General features: G+C 43.2%; 1 protein-coding gene across 2 annotated transcripts in view; it reads left to right on the top strand.

The window, feature by feature from the left end:
* GINS1 (GINS complex subunit 1) overlaps positions 1-18,859 on the top strand; it is a 375,966-nt gene that overhangs the window by 167,026 nt on the left and 190,081 nt on the right. For both annotated transcript variants that reach the window (XM_078649031.1, XM_078649030.1), the window contains exon 4: positions 16,937-17,027. In XM_078649031.1, coding sequence (XP_078505157.1) covers positions 16,937-17,027 — 91 coding nt within the window. The remainder of the gene's footprint in view (positions 1-16,936; positions 17,028-18,859) is intronic.

The raw sequence follows: 18,859 nt of genomic DNA, 5'->3' as shown, positions 1-18,859 counted from the left end.
GGTCTAGGTCGGTTGATTCTTGAGCTTTACAAAACCACTATCACGTTTTAGCACTGATTATAACTATTTCACTGGCAGGCTAATTTTAGAGGCCTGGATTCCCAGTGAATGTCATCGGAACCATCACTTCTTGATTTTGCCCCATCCCGCAGGAATAATTAATGCTTCTGTGTTGCTGGGGGGGAACCCCGGTCGGCTGGAATCATGATTTCACTCAGATTCACGAAATCCTGGCAGTGTGCATTAAGTGCAGGGTGCAGTGACTGGACCAGAGCAGAATGTTTCCCGATTCCCATATTAAATATGATCGTACGAATCGTACACTCACAATAATGGTTGTCAGCGCTGCTTCTTGGCGCATCCTGGGGCAGATGGCAAACGCAGGTAGAGCTTTTTTGAGAAATCCAGCTCACAATAGAGGCCAGTCCACTGATTCTCTTAGGTTTACTGTCTACTGGTTCGGTAGGACAACTGTGGGAATGAAAGTGGCTCAGCCCCAACCCTCCTGGCTGTTAAAATTTACTGCTATTGTGAAATTTGGAGTTCGATCCACCAAGGGGTGAAGTTTTGATTCTCTTTACTAAATGAGGTGTCTGTAAACTTCTTTTAGGTACTATTGTATTGCATTGTTTACACATCGCTTGCTACTCCTCTGTGTGGCACTGAAGTGGTTGCCTGCTTGGACAGCAAACTAGACAGTGTAGGGTGTGGGGTCCGAAGGTTTTGTCTTTGTTTTTGATCCTATCTGAGAAGTGTCTTCATGTTGTGCTTGTTATCAAGGCCACTGAGTTCTGTTAAACAAGCCGCATCCAACACTGTGTGTAAAAAGTAGATAGGGACCGTATTTGCTGGAGCGTAAAGGATCAGGGTCCAACATTTACTGCTCTTAAAGGGCCAGTGAACCAGCAAAGAGTGATAATAAAGTAACAGGTACTGACCCCAAATGCTTTTAAAAGGCAAGTCACTGCAGCTGAGCTCTCATAGAAACATACTGACAGTCGGGGGTCCTAGAGCAACATAGTCTGACAAACATGTTCAACTGTGTCAAAACCTTCTCTCGATACAGGCCAATGTGCTTTCAGAAGTCTGCACATAGAGCTCCAGACCACTCCACTGAGCTCTTTTACCGGATTCTGACTAACACAGTTCTCTCCAGTGCTTAATTTTGAAGTTAATAAGGGCAGAGGCCCAAAGTTTTGCACAGAAGCCTGCAGCTGGGGCAATCGAATGTGGGGGCACTGAATATGGAAAGGGCATAGTCGCCTTTTTCATCCAAGTTTAACCACTCCCTGCTCCTTTATTTCACTCCTGTGTGTACTTTTCCACTCCCTTTGTCACTGTTTTTCCATCTTTCTTGTCCTCCTTCTTTCCCCCTTTTTAGGTCTCGACTACAGCATTGCTTTAGCAATGCTTGTTTGTCGAGATTATAGTAAGGCTTTCAAAAGTCTACCCAAACTGTGGATCGGGTACAGTTCAAATGAGCCAGGCACGTGCACATCGCCAGCCACATCGCACAACACCATTTGTCTGAGCCTCGGCATCAGACTTCAAAGGAATCCGCTTTGACGCCCCCCACATCAGACTTCAAAGGAATGTGCTCCCCCGCCACAGCAATGCAGAGAGCTTTCCCGTGCTTTCCCCTCTGCCTCTCTGATCACTTTCACTTTTGTGGCTTTTTTTTCTTTTGCTTTCAGCACTCATCCCTTTCCCTTGCTCTCTGTATTGCCCCCAGGTTAATTTACTCCAGCTCAGCTTTTTTTAAGCCCCCCCCGTGGGCCTCCCTTTCTATCTTGTTACTCTTGTATTTATTTAGATGATTTATATAGTGCTACATGTCTGCTTAACGTTATTTTATACTAGAGCGCTGACGTTTTCAGCTTTTGGAATAACTGAGAGCCACAGTTTCGACTTTCTCATTCAAATTCTGTATAGATCTAAGCCGGAGAGCATTGATTTCAAGACCTGATTCAGACATGAGCATAAACGTTGCTTGGATAATTTCAGAAATCGCCCCACTCCCCTCCCCTTAGACACACAGACACACATCAACCAAACGTAGAAGTCGCTCATGGAGCCGCCCCATCCACAGCGCCACACCCCAGGCCTTACCTCTGATTCGTTCCTCCCACAGCTTATAAAATGCAAGCAACTATGCCTCGGCCAAGAGTCCGTCTGACACAAATCCAAGACAGACTTTCATCATCTGAAGGTAGGTGTGTGACCGCACTCAAACAAACCTCCTTTCTTTCAATTTGTCAGCGTGCACCTTCGGTGGGACTAGTGAGCAGGGAGTCCTACTTTCTGTTTTTTACCAGGTTAGAACGATGGTGCTTCTGGTTTAGCAAAATGTACTCATTAATTTGAGGGTCAAAAATACTTTCTAGGTGCAAAAATCAGCACCTAAGAAACGTCAAGAAGTATTCCAGCCTCGGCAAAGCTTTCTGCAGGCACCGAATCCCCAATTTCAAGTTTAACCTTATTGTAATGCAACTGTGTTCTTTGTTTTCATCAGGCATCTGGTATCCCAAATTGCCTTGAGACAGCCAGGGTCACAGTTTAATACACGTGCAGTAAATTGTGTGCATCCTTGTACCTAACTCTAAACACTGTTAGATTTCTGCTGTTGCCTTCTGGTCTTCCCACACCACATACCTTGCATCTGGATCTCCAAAGATCCTTAAGGAAAACTATGTAATTATCACTGATACTTTAATGGGAAATAACGTCTAAGCCATGCCACTCAAATCAGAGGGTCTGTATGCCTAGACACCCAACGAAATGACTACTACAACGTAATACAGAAATGCATGAACATATTAAGTAAAGACAGCACCGTGACAAGTGGTTTGCAAGTGACATCTGCCAACTAGTAGCACACTGTTGGAATGCAATTTGAAAACAAGACTATTATTGTCTATGCAGTTTATGCACATCTTGAACTGTTGATGTCGGGATGGGAATGACCGCTTCAGGATGACCATATGTGTACCCCTACCTTGAGTGCCCGTCTACATATGAAACTGGCATCCTGACCTCTTGTTTGGTCTTAGTATCACGCTAAAGTAGCTTGTGAGCGGAAGCTTAGGTTTATCACCTGTAAAGTGAAGTCTGAACCTGGACGAATCACATTTTCTCTGTGTCACAAAAAGTACATTCTCTTGTCTCCCTTTCATGTAAATAAAGTTCCACTGTTTTGTTAATTTCATTCCTGTAAGTTGAGGATGGGGATCTGACACTGAAACGTAGCGGAATGGAGAAATGACTCCCTTTAGAAATTCAGTGAGTCCTCTGTTAAGCAGAAAGTTTCTTATTAGTTATTCTTACGCACTGTGATTTAATAGATGGTACGTGTGAGGGATGGATGTTTTTAGAGAGGGCCTGCCCTTTTGTCGTTCCCTGGTCACTGCTTCAGGAAAGGTAATGACAGCCAGGTTCAGAGATCTCACAATTCATCATGTCCTTGCTTTTCTTGGACCCAGCATGAATGCTACCTGTTATGGGAGCAATCTGCTTGCACAAAGGCTGTGTCTCAGCATCAACCAGAAAATTATCTTTTTAAGAGAGTCAACCCAAACCAATTTTGAAAACTTAGAAAGTGGATCCTCATCTCCTGGCTGGAAAATGCGTATACAAGTGTGATCCACACCACTATGTTGTAGTTCAGATTTCTTCATGACAGAAAGAAATGCTCCGCAACGTATTCCAAGGGCTGCTCCATGACCAGACCTGGTGTCTGCATCACAGCTATTCTCCCAATGGTAAGCGGAAATCACCTGAAGTCTGCACTTTCTACTGGAAAAGCTTAAGGTCTGCTTAAAACCTGTCAGTCTGCCGAGATATCCAGGGCTGGGAAAGCAATACTTTACTTTGCAATACTTTTTCTATTCATCCTCTTTTTGTATTTCAGTCGCCCTTGTGTGTTTGAAATATGTCTTCAGGTTAGTTATTCAAACCCAATACACACAACCCCCGCACACACACAACCCCCCACACACACAACCACCCACACACACAACCCCACACACACACAACCCCACACACACACAACCCCACACACACACAACCCCACACACACACAACCCCCTCACACACACAACCCCACACACACATCTCCACACACACAACCCCACACACACAACTTCTCACACACACAACCCCACACACAACGCCCTCACTCTTTCTATCGCCATCACTCTATCTATTTATCGCCCTCACTCTATCTATCTGTATATCTATCATCCTCACTCTATCTATCGCCCTCACTCTATCTATCACCCTCACTCTATCTATCGCCCTCACTCACTCTATCGCCCTCACTCTATCTATCTATCGCCCTCACTCTATCTATCTATCGCCCTCACTCTATCTATCACCCTCACTCTATCTATCTATCTATCACCCTCACTATATCTATCTCCCTCACTCTATCTATCTATCTATCGCACTCACTCTATCTATTGTCCTCACTCTAACTATCTATCTCACTCACTCTATCGCACTCACTCTATCTATTTATCGCACTCTATCTATTTATCGCACTCTATCTATTTATCGCACTCTATCTATTTATCGCACTCTATCTATTTATCGCACTCTATCTATTTATCGCACTCTATCTATTTATCGCACTCACTCTATCTATCGCACTCACTCTATCTATCGCACTCACTCTATCTATCGCACTCACTCTATCTATCGCACTCACTATCGCCCTCACTCTTATCTATCGCCCTCACTCTTATCGCTCTCACTCTATTTATCTATCGCACTCACTCTATCTATTGCCCTCTATCTATCGCACTCACTCTATCTATTGCCCTCACTCTATCTATCACACTCATTCTATCTGTTGCCCTCACTCTAACTATCTATCTATCCCACTCACTCTATCTATCGCACTCACTATCTATCTATCTATCTATCGCACTCACTCTATGTATCTATCGCATCACCACAGCATCACTCAGCACCACCACAGCATCACTCAGAGGAACCACAACATTACTATGCGGTACCACAGCATCACTGAACGCCACAGCATCACTGAACGCCACAGCATCACTCGTCGCCACCATAACATCACTCAGCGCCACCACAGCATCAATCTGTGCAACCATTCAACAACAACTGGTTCAAATATGTTCTCTCAATGTTGCAAGCTTTATTAGAAATGTCACAAGAAGATGTTAATATTTCACTTCCGTTCTTGGATTTTCGTCACAATAAAATACACTGAACATAATCTTCACAAAAGTTATTTGCAAAAGTTTATGCTATTGCCATTATAAATTACAATAACTTTTATTTAAGTATTAATTATTAAAAAAATTAAAAGCCATTGTTATTTGTAATATCAATACATCTAAGTCACGTAAATACAACACATATTGCATTACAAATGCTATAGGTGTCACATTTGCGAAAGTTATAACTATTGGCATTGTAAATGACAAAGCTATTAATTTCGCTATTTTCAAAACCAACACATAAATAAAAAATGTGTCATTTACAATACCAATAGCTCAAACTTTCCTAATGCGAGACCTATTGCATTGCAAATGCTTGTTTGATTTTCTCTCTCCTGCTCTGACTCAGTCTGATGAGGTAAAATAAGAGCCGCCCCAGAGCGCAGGTGGGCCCCCACTGGCTCAAGTTGATATTGACTCTCAGCTGAGAATGATTGCTCCCCATAAGGCAAGGAGCAACAGCTGTTTCTGGTGAAAGGACAAACGTCATTAGTGGCTGGTCTTAAAGGGGCGAGGGATGGCACACTTAAACTGCGTGGTCTGGACGATGAGTGAGTGCACTGGGACAAGCATTGAATTTTGTTACTGACAGTTTATAAACATCTGTACTTCGACAGTGAGTTTTTCTAAGTGTGTATAGGTTGGTGGAAAACTATGTGTTTTTACAACGAGTATTAATGGTCGAGCATGGTGAAATGAGGCAGCTGAGAGTGCTTCCGAACAAGCACAGTAGAGTGTCTCTGAATGTGCATAATCAGATGGCAAATCATCCTCTCAAGAGAGGTACGTGTGTTTAAGGGTGTGCGGTCTCAAAGAGACAGACAGCCAAACTTGGGGATCTTTTTGTGGAAGACGACCACAACAGGGGGATATTGTTTGATAACTAATATTTTTAACTATACAGGATTTACAACGTATGGTCCTCACGAGCCAAGGTCAAGCAATTTTGAAATAGTAACAGATTGCTAGTGCTCTTAAAGTAATGGTAGCGGATTACGAGTAGCGAAAAGAGACAGGAGTCTTTCACAGGGGTTTCTTATGTGGTAATGTTGGTAGACGTGCTTCTCGATCTGAAAGCAATCCGGTTTCACCCTGTTGTCACTTGGTTACTTTCAGTTACCGGTGGATCGGATACTAACAGGTCATTTTTCAGTGGTGTGCGGTTTGGTAAGTGAATTTCCGAGGCTTTGCATGAGCATGCTGGGACTCCTTGACAAGAGTGAATCTCCATGTTTGTTCTTTGCAAAATCCGGCCTCCTCTAACAAGTTGTATTTGAGTGTTGGATCACAAGCAATTCTTTGTTGCATCATCTCCATGTCACCAGATCAATTCCAGCTATCACTGAATAGAAGATTTACTTCAGGGCCACTCATAGGCTGCCAGAAATGATTTTGTGCTGTCTGGTGACTCGAAGGCTTCAGAAGTACAGATGAGCATTTGAATAGTTGCTAAAAGTGAATGTGCTTCTTGTTTCTTTGACCATAACATACTTCCATGACTCACTACACTTGAGTACTCACTCCTACGTAGCTCTTCTTTCTCCACTACTTATTTGTATAGCGAACTATATGTTGGCTCCGAAGAGTGTATTTGGTGTATGGTGCTTTTGTCTATTTGGGTTGTACTGAAGGAGACAGGTTTGATAGTTGAAATAGTAGCATTCTATTGTTCCCTTTTGCTTTTTTAACAATGCAATTTTATAGACATTGAATAGTAATAAAAAATACGTTTTCTCATGTATGAGCCAGAGTTGTTGGTCTCATTTCTGGGGAAAGGGATCATGCCCCTGACTTTCTGTGGGCAACACTTGTGATCCATCGGGTAGATGGGGATGAGTACAGGACACAGCACCCGGGAAAGACAGGAGTATTACCTAACGGTTTCTTGAGGGTGATATGGCCACTACAGTAGACCATTCTTGCTGTGGTTGTTTTTTTAAAGTTTATAAGGTTATTTTTTCTAACACACAGACTACTTTGCAATTTTTGAGATGTGACTGTTAACCTTCTAAATAATGTTTCAGAAATTCTACACATATTTTGCTTGCAATACATTTGAATTGAAAATACTTTACAACAAAATTCTTCGGGTGTGTTGGGGGTCGGAGTTTTTGTAACTCCACAGCTTTCATTCATATCTATAAGAGACACTCTAGCCAGTTTATCACCTTGTCCCTGAAGATTTATCTCTAACCATCTCTTTTCTGCAATTTTTTAACCACTGTACGGAATCTTTATAATCGTTTTACTTTGCTAATTTAGAAACTATGAATTTGTGTTTTTCCTCACATTACTCTGCTTGTTTGGTTGATATGTAACTTGCAATATTCTGGCTCCTTAATCTGGTTTTCATATAGGACAAGCATTGGCATAGCCAATAGGTCTCGCTTTTGGGACTTAATAAGTATTTAGTTATGCAGCAGAATATCCTTGGTGCAACAACATCAACTGTTGCATGGCTAAACACTTAAAAGGTCCCAAAGGCGAGACCTATTGGCTTTGCCAATGCTTGTTCTGATTGAAGGTACTGACCATACCTTTTTTCCTTTTCAGTGATAAGTGATGTCTACAGGACCTACTCTTATAAAGTTCTGCTTGAATGTAATGCCTAGGCCCTGCAGTGACATACATGAGTGCATGGTATGATTGGAGACCGGTAACTGGACTCAATATTGTTTGTGAGTGTGCGCCTGCAGAAACCAGTGAGATCCATTTTGGATACCCTTTCTAAAACATAACACGAGTTGGAGGCTGAGCTAAAGCCTCCCAAGACAGTGAAAGTTTTCTGCTTGCATTCTTGAGCTAGAGGGTGTAGCCTTGTCTTAGAAGCTAATTAGTATTACTCATGTGTATTATTACTTTTGGGCGTTTGCAAGCCAAAGACTTTTACTGTGCTAGACTGTACTTATTGAGATTGTTGTTTGACTTTTTCAGTTCTGAGGCTATACCCCTTGCTACTTCCCTGAGTAATCTTGGACTGCTCACTAATCTGAGAATCAAGTGTGGAAAGTGTGTACCTTGCGTCCAGTTTTAGTACTATAGTAGTCCAGGCCCCAGGAAAGGCCATTTAATAACTATTTAACAGTTATTTTTCTAGCTAGTCCCATTTTTAAGATACAGTATCAGGATTTTAATTGGTACTCTGGTTTTGAACATAGGACAGCCAGGTCTGCTACAGTGAAAAATAGATTTTGGGTGGTATTCACTGTAAAGACATGTTAACATTACATTTCTACATTCCCTAGATTTAAACACAATGCACCCTGCCTTGTGGGCAAAAGGCGTATATAGAGGTGACTTATTAATATTTAAAACTGAGCTACTGCCCTGTCAAAAGGGTTTAATTTGACAGGTCAAATTGCAGTGTTTATATTGCTACAGTTAGGCTACACAGGGCAGGCTTGAAACCACGTCTGCACTGAGAAAACAACGAATAACTGTGGGTCTCAAACAAAACTATGTGTGTAAAAACTGGCCGAATATCTGCTTCAAGAATTACTTTGGAGGCAAACTATTGGACAAAAATCCACTGTGAAAAATGTCCATCAGTTACACGATTCGTACCGCCCAGTACATCATTTGGTCTACTTCACAGTAGGTAGTCCATTGTCTATCTCCATAAACAAAGAGAGGAGACATCTGTCTGGTGATTGTTGTTATAGTTGTAACTGAAAGCAGTGCATAGGTGATTTAGTGAAAAACAGTGAGAGTGTTCAGAATAAAATTGGATAGAGCATGCAATATAACTTTATTCTGGAGCCATGCCCTTCCAAATATAAAATCAATAGAGTGCAATAAAGTCAGATGTTTCAAACAAATACCTTCTGACTGGGTAATCTGGTCGACATGTTTCTGCGGACTTACACGGTCGAAATATGTACCTGCCGCTTCCTCAGGACCCATAAACTAAATTGCTACTGCTTATATGTGAAAAAGAAATGGAAATTAACACTAGGACAGGATCTGTGTCTGGAACGGATCACCCACATTTGTCCCTACGAAGCCGAGGCCTTTGTTAAGTACCTTCTCTTCTAAAGGTGTCAGAGTTCGTGAACTAAGATTCACTATGAGGCTGGTCCCACACTCGTTCCTGCTTGTTCCTGCGGGATCTGTTTTCCGCTCCGAAGTCCCATTCCTTGTTGGGGAACATTCCATTGTACTTGTCCCTGTGTCCGGCGTCTTCCGCGTGACCTCCCTCTGCCAAACCCTAAAAAAGGCACATTCAGGCCTGGTGGGAAAAGTCCTGGTCCATAAGGTCCCATGTTCTGAGGGAACTGTGGTGGACCTTGCATCCAAGGGTTAGGTGGCCACCAAGGAGTAAATTGCCCCTGGTTGTAATTTTGTGCACCTCTATATTTTACGCGATGATCATACTATTGAACTGAGAGTTCCGCATGGCTGACGAACAACGTCAGGACTTCAGAAGTTTAATAACTTGATACAAGATAGTCTCCCTTAAATATACGTATTGAGTAGACAGGTGTTTTATTGGGAATGAGTTCTACATTGATGAGTGGTCATGTGTTTTCTTCATAACCTCTTGAATATATTTTTTTACAACGCAGAGCGGTGCTTCATATCCCTGAGCTGTTTGCCAGGTGAGGCGAGGCCTTTCCCCTCACAAATTGAGGTGAGTCCCATGTTACGTATGAATACTGGAGGGCATACTAAGGTTATCATACCTTCTATGCTAACACTTACATGATAGCAATGTCTAAGAAATAAACCTTACTAATAATTGTGTTATTACATTTTATTTTTTGTCTATGTGTGGATATCCTGGCGAATCTATAAATGGACTTCTATACCAAAGGAGGAAAACTGTAAGTGAACAAGTGACTTTCAGCATTAGTGTTCACTTAAGTCCTATTTCCATTTCTTTTTCACATATAAGCAGTAGCAATTTAGTTTATGGGTCCTGAGGAAGCGGCAGGTACATATTTCGACCGTGTAAGTCCGCAGAAACATGTCGACCAGATTACCCAGTCAGAAGGTATTTGTTTGAAACATCTGACTTTATTGCACTCTATTGATTTTATATTTGGAAGGGCATGGCTCCAGAATAAAGTTATATTGCATGCTCTATCCAATTTTATTCTGAACACTCTCACTGTTTTTCACTAAATCACCTATGCACTGCTTTCAGTTACAACTATAACAACAATCACCAGACATCTGTCTCCTCTCTTTGTTTATGGAGATAGACAATGGACTACCTACTGTGAAGTAGACCAAATGATGTACTGGGCGGTACGAATCGTGTAACTGATGGACATTTTTCACAGTGGATTTTTGTCCAATAGTTTGCCTCCAAAGTAATTCTTGAAGCAGATATTCGGCCAGTTTTTACACACATAGTTTTGTTTGAGACCCACAGTTATTCGTTGTTTTCTCAGTGCAGACGTGGTTTCAAGCCTGCCCTGTGTAGCCTAACTGTAGCAATATAAACACTGCAATTTGACCTGTCAAATTAAACCCTTTTGACAGGGCAGTAGCTCAGTTTTAAATATTAATAAGTCACCTATATATACGCCTTTTGCCCACAAGGCAGGGTGCATTGTGTTTAAATCTAGGGAATGTAGAAATGTAATGTTAACATGTCCTTACAGTGAATACCACCCAAAATCTATTTTTCACTGTAGCAGACCTGGCTGTCCTATGTTCAAAACCAGAGTACCAATTAAAATCCTGATACTGTATCTTAAAAATGGGACTAGCTAGAAAAATAACTGTTAAATAGTTATTAAATGTCCAATTCTGTGATACAGTCATATTCTTATTAAATAGTAAGGAAAAGTATATTTTAAAAAAGTTACCTTTTCTCAGCCTGGAGTTCTTGGAGGCTAATTTGTATTTACTTTCCAACTTCTCATAGCCAGTGATTAGCATTAGAATAGGAATGAATTTCCTCCCTGGATCTGTGCAGTAGATCACTATGGTGGCAGGTCTACCGGAATGGGCAGGGATGACTCCTTTGAGCTTAGTAGACAGGTAAGGGCTGTCAGCATCTTTTTTTAAATTCCAGTGTCAAATCCTGCTTGACAGGTGTGCTTGGTTCACACAAACGCCTTGGGATGCACTTAAAAAAAAGGTAACCGGCAAAGACAATTCTTGTGTATTCACCGTTTGGTTGCTAAAACAAATCCTGATTTTGTCCTACCACACTTCTGTCTCTGGGTATATTATGAGTTGTTACTTCAAAGTAGATTTTCGTGTTAGCTGGAGGAAGACACTAGGATTATTATAGTACATTCCCCACATACTGTAAGGAATTCCAAGCAGGTTCCGCAGGAGCGTCAGGAATCCGAAGAATAATCCACAGCCTTCCCCTACGGCCTTCCGACTCTATCAAACACTAGAGTATCGAAAGGCTCGCCAGGGGAAAACAGGGAGAAAAAACAAGGAAAGGTTGGGGGAAAAATAATAGAGCTTGATGGTGGTCTTCAGAGTGGATACGTGGCAATTCAGAATGGACACTTGGCAACAGGTAGGCTGAAAAGAAAGGTAAGTATACAGACTATGTAGTTTAAACACAATATACATATACACCCTGTTTATCTTATGTATATGATCACTACATACCACATTTATTTGTTTGTATCGCAGAACTGATATGTAGGATAAGATAAGGGGTTCGTCTTGAGCTGTTACAAAGATGACAGAAAAACAATAGTAAATACCTTCTTCTAACCCTGCGCAAGTAAGTGTCAAGAATCTAACGTGTAAGACTCTCACTCTGTATGTTGTAGAAGGCTACTGGTAGACATCCACTATTCTGATGGATATGGGAGTGAGCTGGTGCCAACACCACTGATCGTTGCGTGGAAATCTATTAAATAAGACATACATTCAGATTTTCCATTATAGCCACAACATCAACAAACATACATATATATGCAGCGCACAGCGCTGTTACCGTGATTCTATGTCGAGATGGCTGAAATCTGCACTCCACTTAGGTCCACGCAAGAACCCCAGAACACATGTGAAGCTGGCCAAGGAATGGGTAAAAATGAAGATGTGCCCAATAGGAATCCAGCAAATAGTGAGGGATAATAATTACAGGGTAAGTGCCCAGCCGGATGGCGGGGAAAAACCCGGCTGCCGGGCGAAGCACCAGAAAGTAATCGGAAGGAGGAGGAAGGGAACCTAACTAACTATGGAGACCTAAGTACAACCCAGCCGGACGGCGGAGACCAAGCCCGGCCGCCGGGCGGAACGACCCAGGTAGTAAGGAGAACAGAGGCTGAGCCCAGCCGGATGGCGGGGAAGAACCCGGCCGCCGGGCGGGACTCAAGGAAGGGGGAAAGTACACGTTACAGCATAAACTGTAACAACACGAAAGCGGACGTCAGGAAAAGAGACGCCAGCTAACCAAAGTAACACTGAAGGAAGAAGGAAAGCCGAAACCCGCACAAAGGACGTGAGGGCCGGGAACACTCCAACAGCGTAATCGGAAACAGATTCACCAAACAGGAAGTCAGGCAATTCAGGAACAGGACGGAACACCAAAGCGGAAGGAGCTAGACGCAAGAACGTAAAGCGTCGTTCTGTGGGTCTTGGTGTCTAAAATAGTGGTAACATTTAAAGGTACAGTGTTGTAGGGACATCGGGGCATGACACATACACTGCTACCCATGTTTTATGTGGAACAAAGACTTTCTTAATCTTGAAAGTACCAACAGTGGGTAGGGTTGGACCCGGGAACTTTTACCCCATTGGTTAGAGCATTCCCAGGAATCAATCTCGTCCATTAGCCAGTTTTAGGAATAAATGTGGCACCTCCAGGCGCCCAGCTTAAAACACTGATGGAGCCGAGTAGGAACACAAGAGGACTGGACCTACCGTCTGTGACCTGAGGAGCATAGAAGGATTGGACCAGATCCCTCTTGTACCCAGTAAAAAGAAGGGGACTGCAAGGGCCGTAAGGTTGACTGCCTAGTCAAGCTACAGAAATAAACCAAGGTACGAGCCGCCACTCCTGCAACTGGCCCATCTGTCCAGAGGCAACTCGACCATGACTGGACTTTGCTGTTTGCCTCTGCCTGACACCCCATGAAACTCTTAAGTGCCGCCCCTAAGGATTCAAAAGTGTAATTCTGTTGTGGATTGGGACCTAAAAGACTAAGTCTGAAGGTAAAATCTTTGACCAGGACCCACCCTTGTTATATGTTATGTTATATGTTAAGGGGGTGCTTCTATAGCGCACGGCTACTCCGACAAGTGTCCCGGCGCTGTCAGAGCCTCAGCAAGTCCAGAGAGGGTGAAAGACGGACGAATGACAGAAACGTAGCTCAGCAGGTGATGTTATTGCAGGAAGAGGAAGGTCTTCAGATCTTTCCTGAAAGCCAAAAGATTGGGGCTAGATCTCAGAGAGAATGGGAGATCATTCCATAGCTGCGGGGCGAGATATTTAAAAGAGCGCCCACCACAGCGAGCACGACGGATCATAGGAGTAGCTGCCTTGGCCTGGGAAGAAGAGCGCAAGGATCTGGATGGAGAGTAGAAGCAGACCCATTTCTGAAGATAGCGGGCACCTATACCATGCAAAGCTTTGAATGCAATGGTCAGGGCCTTAAAGATGATACGCTTCTTCATAGGGAGCCAGTGGAGAGTCTTGAGAAGCTCACTGGCCCTTGCTCTTCTGGGGAGGCCAAAGATGGCACGAGCTGCCGAGTTCTGAACCACCTGAAGACGCGATAGGAGGTAGTCGGGTAGACCAAGGTAGAGAACGTTAGAATAGTCCAGCCTGGAACCGATCAGGGCCTGGACTGTGATCTTCCTGTGTTCCAAGGATAGAAACGGCAGGAACTTCCTCAGCATCTTTAATGTGGCAAAACATTTGCCGACTAATCCTGACACTTGGGCCCCAAAGGAGAGACAGTTGTCAACCTGAATGCCCAGGTTTTTTGCGGTCCCTGAATCGCCAGTAGGAGGGAACATGGCTGCCGGCCACCAATCTTTCCATTTAGTGTTAGCGGGGCAGCCGAAGAAAAGAACCTCGGATTTATCGGAGTTGCACTTGAGGCAGTGCCGACTAAACCAGTCAAACACAGCCCCAAGGCAACCCCGGATAGATGCCCCGTCGAAGTCCTGTCCCCTGTCGCAAGTGAACAGGAGTTGAGTGTCGTCAGCGTACGACACAATCTGAGCCCCAAAATTCTCCGCAAGTGCCGCCAGAGGGGTCATGTAGATATTAAAGAGTGAGGGGCTCAGAATTGAGCCCTGCGGCACTCCGACCTCCAGAGGCGGCATTACGGCACAAAAAGGTGGAGCCCAGATCGTTTGCTGACGGCCAGTGAGGAAAGACCTGAACCATCTGAACACCGTCCCCCTTAGACCTATCTCCCAGAGTCTAGATAGGAGGCGGTCGTGGGGGACGGTGTCGAAGGCCGCCGATAGGTCAAGCATCACCAGCATAGCCTTTCCTCCCCTGCCAGGGTCTCTCTGATCACCTCAGTGATCTCAAGCAATGCTGTTTCAGTGCTCAAATTTGAGCGGAAACCAGATTGGGATCTATGCAAGATGTCATGGGACTCCAAAAAATGGGACAGGGTGGAGTGGACATGTTTTTCGGCCACTTTCGACAACGCTGGCAAAAGGGAGATGGGTCGGTAGTTGAGATGAAGATCCGGGTTCAAATTAGCTTTCTTCAGAAGGGGCAAAATGAGGGCCTGCTTCCAAGCTTGGGGTACTACACCAGTATTGAGCGAAAGATTAAGAATAGGGTTAATAAGATGATTAAGGGTAGGGGCCATGAGTGCCAAGAATTTAGCAGGGCACGGGTCCAAAGGGGAACCAGATTTTAATTTGGAAAGCAGGTCAAGGGAGGACTGAAGGGATAGTGGAGGGAAGTTCCAAAGGGAGGGAGTGGTCGGTGACTGAGGAGGGTCAGAGGATCCTGCACAGGGAGGGGGATCCTGGGTAGTGGATCCGAAAGAGACCTGGATAGTCCTAATTTTTTTGGCTTTGGTACCCTTTATTGCGGCCAGGCTCAAACTGCACCTAGGTACCGGTCTACTGTGTCCATTGACGATCATTGCCACTTTGTGCTTCTTGGCGCTAGTCATACTCAAAAAAGTTTTTCGATAATTTTCAAATTATTTGATTTTTGTCATTTTGGTGTCATTTTCCTTATTACATTTTTATCTATTTTCCTAATTTGGCTTGAGATTTTTATAAATTTGCATTTTGACTATATTACTGTTTTGGTACAGCATAAATATTTTGCACGTTGCCTGTCTGCTCTGTGCCATAGCTGCCAGGGAGTTGAACTCCGTTCAATTAAGTGACTTTGAAGGTTCAGTTTTTGTGATTCCTGGAAGTGGGTGGTTATCCATCCCCAAAAATAACTCAGTTCCCTACGCAATCCTAACTAATTGCTGTTATTCTAAATTCAGAAAGTATAGTTTTGAATAATCAGCTTTGCCTTAATAGGTTGGTGTCCACATTATATATTAGGTTGAATGATTTTCTCAGGCTGTGTTTTAACAGCACAGCTGTCAAACTGACCTATTACTAACAATATACCAAGATAGCACTTTGGATCTGGCCTAGATATTGGCTAGCAACTTTGTCAAACAGGTCTTGGCCCAGCCCAGTGGCGTATTCATCTCTCACCCAATGCTATTAACTGTTTAGGTGTATTCTTCCGCCCCCTTTGAGTGCTTGCAGTGCTCTGACTAAAGGAACTACTACACAGCTATAGCCCGCTTCGTCCGCTCCTACTTGCCACTTCCTGTGCGTCTCGCTCCAATGTGCTAGCATTGTATGCAGTATCATATCAAATCCAGACCAACTTTCTTTTCCCGTACTTGTTTTTATTTTCTATTCATCATCTACAAGGAACTAGAAAACAACACATCAGTTATGATGGATATATGATTTATAACAGACCAGAATTCAGCTGCGGGGTTTAGTGATACAATTGACTTTCTGTATGATGTTTGTTCTTGGGATATTTAACAAGGAAAGTGTACGTTATCATAGCAGTTTGCTGTTAGTCACTGTGAGAGGACTCAGTATTTTGTGATGATTAAAAACAAGATTCTTGGACCAGGCGTAATAGTGAAGATTTATGTTTTTTCTTCTGGAGAATGATTGTTTGTTATTGCTTGGTAGCGTTTTTGCATTGAGTAAAAAAATTAAGAGGCGGTTATTTTATTACGTATTCGTGCTTTCTAAAGCCTAGGAAAGTTGTTCTTCAGTACCTTCGGCAATTTTCAAGATTACACGTTTGCAAACTGAGTATTTTCTTGCTTTTTACCTATGTCTCTAAGCTTGGAGACTACGAATTCAGGAAATAAACGTTTAGATGTGATTTTCAATCGGAATCACGGAGGCTAGCATGTATCAAAGCTGTTTACTGGTGCCAGTTCAAACAGTATACCCAACCAGCAGTGTCTTATTATACTGTTAATCGAGATACGTCATCATAGTAGAAAATGAAATAATTAATTTTAATGAATACATTATTTGATTAATTGCCAAAAATACATGCAAGTATTATTTCTAGCCATATCCAGCACCCACATAGCAATCTTATAGGTTTATTGGGCTAAGTAGAAAGAAGGTTAGATTCCTCTACTTTTTCAAAGTGCGCTGTACAAGTATAGTTGGTTGTCGTTGATTTGTCTTGTGTGAATGCAGGCAATGCCAGTTTGATCAATCTCTTGCTCTTTCTTCGACAGGTATGACCGTCTGCTGCGGATCCGGGCACTCCGCTGGGAATATGGCAGTGTGCTACCAAATACACTCCGGTTCCACATGTCGGCAGAAGAGGTTAGTACTGGCTCAAATTTGTACTGTGTAAAATGTCATTGAAAATTGATCAAAGCCGAATGAAAGAATGAAGGTATCTTTCAGCTTGGTTCCCTATCAATCTCACAAGTCATTGCAAAGAGAGAGACTCTGCCATTTAATTGTTATTATTCTTAGGGGAACTTTGTACAACTTCTTGGTTACATGTTCTTCGGACAGGTACACTGGACCCCAATAAATATTGTCCCTTTTTAGTCCCCTCCTGTTGTTTACACATCTTTCAAATGCTGCCAGTATGGACAGCCCACAAATAATAAAGCGAATGCTCTATAAAGTTCCAAAACATACATTCTTACGTACTCCATGTGTATCCAAAAGCTAGTTTCCTATACACAGTTACACGGTTAGCTATGCATCTTCACTTCTTTTAACCCTATTGTAGTCCATTTGATGGTTTAAAACACTTAATTTTCTAATCTAATTGGCAGATCCTATTAACCTTTGCTTTGTAAGGAGACACTATCAGAACTGAGCATCAGGCTATATCATTGACAGAACTGCGTTATCCAAAATAATGCTTTTCTCTTCCAAAACCCTACCCAGATTCCAGGCTCACTTGGTTAAACCTTAATTTAGTAAACCACGCTAAATGTAGAAAATGTCAATTTTTATAAGATCGTTTTTCCCATTATTGAATCGAACCATTCTGTTGTAAGAGTCAGCTTTACATGTTGGATATATGTTGCCCTGTTCATTTTCACGTCCATCATACCTTATTTGAAAGTTGTTCCCTAGCTGCCACGATTTTATCTTGCTTATAAGTGACATGTCAATGTTTGAGTGTTATTATGTGTGAATTTTAATGCTAATGTGTGACACTTAATGACCGACTTCTGGGCAGCGTTGTGGTATAGGATAGGGCCATAGCTGTCAATGGTGCAGCAGTGGCACCAGGTACTACTGAACCCTAAATATTACTGTATTTTACTACGCAAATAGCAGCCGGTTGGCTGTTGGGGGGGGGGGGTTGAGGGCCATTTGCTTGCTTACACCAGGCAGGGTCCATGGCGTCCTGGCTACAGCACTGGTCTAGGAGTGTGGAAGCAGCTTCAAAGCTCTTCAAGTGCTTATTCAGTGACAGAATCCTATCTGCATTTACTGAGATAACTGCCCTGAAACATTGGGTGCACTGGAGGTTAGAATGCAGCGCTGGCCATCACAGCAAAGTGAGGAATGCGGCACACAATAACTTCAACAGATCGAGAGGTGCACTGGTTAGTATACTGGAGCAGATGAAGCATCATAGTTTAAATCAGAGGGACGTTTGGGCAACAGAACAGAGTGCATTTCTTATCCTCAAATGGTGTCCAGTGCCCTGCATTAGATCATTCAATAGCACAGCAGAGGAAGAGAGGAAGTGAATGTGAAATTAAAAGGATTGGTGCACTATATACAGACCTGGTGCGAAATTCTGAATTTTGATGTGTGTGTGTGAGTTGAAGGGCTTTGGAGTAATTGTTTAAAAAGGGGAAATCTGGCATGTGGCTCGGACAGCCAAGATGATGGTCGCAGCTTGAGTCTGCTTCCGACCTCCTTCACCATCCACCACGATCCGGACCGGTTAGAAGATGCAGCCAAGGACCCACTATCTTACCCACGCCCCAACCAAGACTATGGTCGGTGCTGAGAACCTGGGCTGCCATAGCGAGAGAACACTGTGCTGCCGCGCAGCCCAGTATGCTGCCAACAAGTCTACCATATCTACTCTGGTGAGCCGAGGTCCGGGCGTGGAGGGAGTGGGGCGGGCAAGTCCCTAGGGAGGCGCCCGCCCGGCTTCACATGGTCCCCTGGGA

Source organism: Lissotriton helveticus, chromosome 6 (genome assembly GCF_964261635.1).
Source record: "Lissotriton helveticus chromosome 6, aLisHel1.1, whole genome shotgun sequence".
Lineage (NCBI taxonomy): Eukaryota > Metazoa > Chordata > Amphibia > Caudata > Salamandridae > Lissotriton > Lissotriton helveticus.
Note: the sequence above shows the minus strand (reverse complement) of the source record. Positions and strands in the feature narration are given on the sequence as shown.